The sequence below is a fragment of the Fibroporia radiculosa genome (genome assembly GCF_000313525.1).
Source record: "Fibroporia radiculosa TFFH 294 genomic supercontigs, scaffold12417, whole genome shotgun sequence".
Taxonomy (NCBI): domain Eukaryota; kingdom Fungi; phylum Basidiomycota; class Agaricomycetes; order Polyporales; family Fibroporiaceae; genus Fibroporia; species Fibroporia radiculosa.
The window spans coordinates 53,427-58,541 of NW_012133475.1; the positions used below are offsets into that span (position 1 = coordinate 53,427).

Below are 5,115 nucleotides of genomic sequence, written 5' to 3' on the forward strand. Positions count from 1 at the left end.
AGGCGTTGAGTCGAGAGGAAGAGCTTCTGGAGAAGCTCGAACAACATAGAGTTCTGCTGGCTCGCGTTGCCGAAGAGTATGGTCGACTTGCCTCTGCGACCACATCGAGATCGGTACAGGAGCAGACGCAGGACAAAGTCAACTCCCTTCAGGTTCGAACGCTGCGATTAGAGCGTAAGCTCGCCAACTCCGAGGGTCAAGTCGTGGAGCTCGCCAACTTAATTCGATACACGAAGGAGCAAAACTCTTACCTTGTACGTCAGGTGAGCGAAGTAGAGGCAGAAGCTGCGTTTTACAGAGACCTCGCAACATATCTCGTGCATGAAGACAGGCGAGAACTTCCTTACAAGAGTCTCGAGCGAGATTTTATCGGGCTTCAAGAGCATCTCCATCGTTCTCAGGTCCTCGCAAAAGACACATTTGTCACTGACCTTCAGACCTGGATCGACTTCTACGAACTCGTGAATCACGCCTTGATATTCCATGGTTCGAATTTCCTCAAACACTTGGATGTTACAGAAGATCAAGCTAGACAGCATGTATTGCAGTTGTCTGACTGGGAGACAAAGTGCGTCAGTGTTCAGAAGACGCTTGCAGAACTGCAGACGCACCACACAATAGTGCAGCAGCAACTTGCAGACTCTGCCGTAGCAAATGCTCTGCATGAAGCCGCCCAGATTTCTCTTAAATCACAGCTTACGGATACGCAGGACAAGGCACGAGAAGACGTTGCAGCATTGCAGCAAGCGTTGAGGAAGGAGAAAGATGCATGCAGGCGTTTAGCGGAAACAGTGCAGAAAAATCGTTTAGCGGAGGAAGCATTTCAAGCCGAGATTGATGAGTAAGTGTTTCGCAGAGAAGCTCAGGGCCGATGCGATGATAGTTTTCAGATTGTCTACGGAGCTTGCCCAAGCCGAACAGTACCAACAAGCGTATGATAAACTCGCGGAGGAGGTTGAGTCGCTCGTTGAGCGAAATGCGCTGGCTGAGGAAGAAGCGGCTCGGCTGAGCAGGTTCAATGCAGAGATAGTCGGGCACAACAACCCAGCCCAGCGTGTCATGTATGTTGACCGGATTCGGAGGGAATTGCACGAGACGAAGCAGGTGCGTGCTCATTCGCCGTCATTTTCCTGCAGATACTTGATCAATTAAATGTCCTTCTATTGAACAGAAATTGCTCATCTTAACCCGCGACCGAGATGCGGCATACGCACAGAACGAAGATCTTCAGCAGGAGTTGACGCTCTATAAATCTGCCGCGGTTCCACGTGAATTAAGACCACGTACCACGGTAACACGAATTGAACGAGTCCCGTTGTCAATGCAAAGCACAAATATCCAAAATGTCGACAAACCGACGTCTTCCAGCGAAACCACCGGACCACGCAAGCTAGAGCCACTTCCGGAGATTCAGTACGGACCAGAGGATATGACATTGGATGAGATTATGTAAAGAACGGTGTATGTCTTTCATTCTTGATATTATAGCGCACATTTTTGCATTTAGCCTTAATTTACCCATTTATGCACCCTGAAGTTATACACTCTGCTGTTGTGATGATGACGCTCGGTTGCTTTTCCATGACAAGTATCGCAGAGCACTCAGCACTCAATGTTTGAGGAAAAGGAACCCACCTAACGAGCCTAATAAATATTGCCGGATCCTGAGAGCAATTGGACGCCTCTGATGTCTCAGCGTAGAACCAATACCGTCGAGCAGTGTGATAGGTTAGATGTAACGATTGTACCATGAAAAACACAACATCAGTCTAATACTGCATATTTCTTCAGATGCAGGGGAATTGCGTCCTCTAATCCCTTCGCCTTCAGCCAGGCTTTTGAGAATAATCGGCTCTGATAACGGTATGCCCCGTCACAAAGAATTGTAGCGATGGTTTTACCTGTTGCAACGCCTTCGTGAGCAAATTCATGAGAAGCTATGCAACTGCACGTACCTGGCCCTAGTTTCTGTGCCAGCTTGACAGCAGCAACAACATTAAGGGCCGAACTTGCTCCCAGGTACAGGCCCTCACTGTCGAGCAGCTCGTACACCATCTCGACGGATTCCACGTCTGGAATACTGAACGCGCCGTCTATATCCTTCACGAAAGTGCCCAGGTTGTTCGTTATGCGGCCTTGTCCGATTCCTATTAAACTAAGCAGTAAGTGACTGTGCAGCATAATGGTAAAGCTCGCTCACCCTCCGTGATGGATCCTCCGCTTCTCTCATTCAATTTTCCTCCGCTGCTCACATAACTGTAGAGCACACTGCCAGGAGGATCCGCCAACCAGATTTGTGTTCTTCCATTGCTTTTCTCTTTTAGATACCTACCCGTCCCTGCCAGGGTTCCACCTGTGCCCGTCGCGCAGATGAAACCATCAACCTCTCCATTCGTCTGCTCCCATATCTCTGGGCCAGTTGAGACGTAATGCGCGTTCGCATTCGCGGTGTTGTCAAATTGGTCTGTCCATATAGCGTTTGGGATGCCCCTTGCGAAGTCGCGCGCCTGGTGGTTGTAGTTCTGCGGATTCTCGTATGCGACCGCAGGTACGGGATATACTTCTGCGCCAAGCATACGCAGAAGGTCAATCTTTTCTTGACTCTACAAAATGCAAAATATTATAGACGGATTTAAGGATGAAAGATAGAAAATTGGAACCCTTACCTGGGTATTGGGCATGAATATCACACACTTGTATCCTCGAGCTCTGCAGACATGGGCAAGGCCAATACCAGTATTGCCCGCCGTGCCCTCTACAACGGTTCCTCCTGGCTTTAGGCTTCACATGGTGGATGGCGTAAGTCAGAATGCTTGAAAAAGTAGAGAAAACGCACAGTCCCCGCTCCTCCGCATCCCGTACCACACCTAGGGCAGCACGGTCTTTGACACTACCTCCTGGGTTCTGGAATTCCGCTTTTCCGATGATATTGCATCCCGTCCTCTCCGAGAGTTTCTTTAAGCGGATCTGAGAATAGGATAGGTTCATACATAATCACACGCATTTCTTCAACGACAGCTCACGAGAGGCGTATTTCCTACAGCACCAGTGAACCCATCCACGGCGCGGGTGGTGAATGTTCTACTCAAGGCCACTGCTCGCAGTCCCAAAGGCATGACAAGAGTGCGAGAAAGAATCGAGGAAAGAGTGAGATCGCATCGGAGACTGGCCCGACGTCGATACTACACTTGAGTCGAAGGCGTCATCATGAGCATAAGGACAGGTACTCAGTGCCGTCTCGACTGAGTCGACTCGATTGTCCCCACAACCCCCACAGAAAGCGTGTCGACTGTGGACTTGCCGCCGTGCCCAACTATGGCACGCAAACGATAGCAACGGGCTTTAGCTACTATAATGGACAGTGCAGGAGACAGCTTGTTCATTAAAATGCATATACATAGGTGTATCATTGAGGAGGGTAAATAGAGATCGTCCCTAATGTTCGAGAGAAATCGAGTAGCTAACAGCGAGAAGATGGAGACGTGTGGACCGAAGTGTCCGTCGTGCAAGCGTGCATGCGTCGTGCGGGCCATGAGAATCAAGATCACCAGAGAGGATGGGGTATCAAGCAGAGGGACCAAAGCACTAGGTTCTCGAACGTTGAAAGAAAGGAGTCTATGGCTGACGCTTCTTCACATTCTGCGAGAGCCATTGCAGGCCTTCAAAAAGGCCTTCTCCGGTCGTAGCGCAACTGTAAAGATAGTTAATCCCTGGGTGTACTACAGAACAGTCAATACAACATACCTAGGGTGAACATACCACGACCTATCGCGCATTCGATGCAAACCCAACTTTTCGGTCACCTCCGAAGGTGACATCGCTGACAGAAGATCAGCCGAGCTCTCAGTACCTTTAGGATAGATGAAGTAGCGCATACCTCCTGGTAGATCCTGCTTGTTTGCAAAGACGAGCAACAGGCAGTCCTTCATTTCTCGATCGCTAAGTATTCGATGCAATTCCTGCTTCGCCTCATCTATCCGGTCCCGATCCTGGCTATCGACCACAAACACAAGACCTTGTGTGCCAGTGTAGTAATGCCTCCACAGCGGCCGGATCTTATCCTGGCCTCCAACATCCCACACGTTGAACTTTACATTCTTGTATGTTACAGTCTCGACGTTGAAACCCACTACGTATCATATTATCTTAGCTACATAGAAAGCAACAGGGGAAGTGACAGACCTGTAGGAATGGTGGTGACGGACTGGTTCAACTTGAGCTTGTAGAGGATAGCTGCAAGAAATGTCAGTTAGCGCGTCAACATGCTGTTATAAATGCAGACGGACGCACTGGTTTTTCCTGCAGCGTCGAGACCCAGCATAAGCAGCCTCATCTCCTTGTTCCCAAACAACCTCCCTACAGCGATACGCGTGAGTATTCCTTGGCTGCATCATTTGTGAGCTTAAACCTACCCAACGCCTTTGAAAGATTAGCACCCATATTGAGATTCGCGGTTTGAAGGAGTGTAGCTGGAAAGAACGACGGGAGATGAGAGCCGTGTGGCCAGAGAGAAAAGGAAAGAGAGGTCGCCCTGTTACAGCGCGTCAGACTAAACAAATTCCAGACACAGGCCACGCGACAGTTCGGACTCCCACGGCTGAAATTCCCTCGGCGCTCAATCACCGGTCATCACTCAGGGCCTCAGGCCATCTATAACGAGAGCAAGGTACAGTAAAACATACAACCCTCCCAGAAATATGGTATACACCTAGCAATGGTCCAAAGGAAATTATACACAAAAGCTACTATCCAGACGGCACCCCCGTCGGCGGACCCAGCTGCGACTGATTAAACACCTTCAACCACCCGTCCCCCATGTCAGACCGCAACGCCTCCATCCGCGCCCGGAACACATCTGCCTGCTTGAATTGATCAATTTCGGTGAGCTCGTCGGTCGAAGACTGGTGGTGCATTGATGCAGACACGCGGGCACGACGGGCAGCAGATTTTGAAGTAGATGCAGACTTGTGCAGTGACTCCGGGGAGGTGGATATTGGCATCGAAACGTCGTCCGAAAAGCTATTAGTTGCAGGACTGAACTCGGAGTAGTGTCGACCATGTCTGGATCGTGTCATTTGACGGGCGGCAGGAACAGCGGCAGCCGCCGCCGCGGTC

At 50.0% G+C, this 5,115-nt stretch overlaps 2 protein-coding genes across 2 annotated transcripts; both read right to left on the reverse strand.

Moving 5' to 3' along the window:
• Nucleotides 1–1,764: 1,764 nt before the first annotated feature.
• Nucleotides 1,765–3,116, reverse strand: FIBRA_07281 (uncharacterized protein; the record flags this gene model as incomplete). The annotated part of the gene is made up of 6 exons (XM_012328967.1): nucleotides 1,765–1,901; nucleotides 1,956–2,147; nucleotides 2,201–2,603; nucleotides 2,667–2,781; nucleotides 2,837–2,967; nucleotides 3,024–3,116. 6 exons carry the CDS (start codon nucleotides 3,114–3,116, stop codon nucleotides 1,765–1,767), a joined length of 1,071 nt encoding a protein of 356 aa, XP_012184357.1.
• A 499-nt stretch (nucleotides 3,117–3,615) lies between these two features.
• Nucleotides 3,616–5,000, reverse strand: FIBRA_07282 (uncharacterized protein; the record flags this gene model as incomplete). The annotated part of the gene is made up of 8 exons (XM_012328968.1): nucleotides 3,616–3,691; nucleotides 3,745–3,820; nucleotides 3,878–4,129; nucleotides 4,183–4,233; nucleotides 4,291–4,356; nucleotides 4,413–4,531; nucleotides 4,683–4,708; nucleotides 4,761–5,000. The coding sequence occupies 8 exons, from the start codon at nucleotides 4,998–5,000 to the stop codon at nucleotides 3,616–3,618; spliced, it is 906 nt and encodes a 301-aa protein (XP_012184358.1).
• Nucleotides 5,001–5,115: the final 115 nt, after the last annotated feature.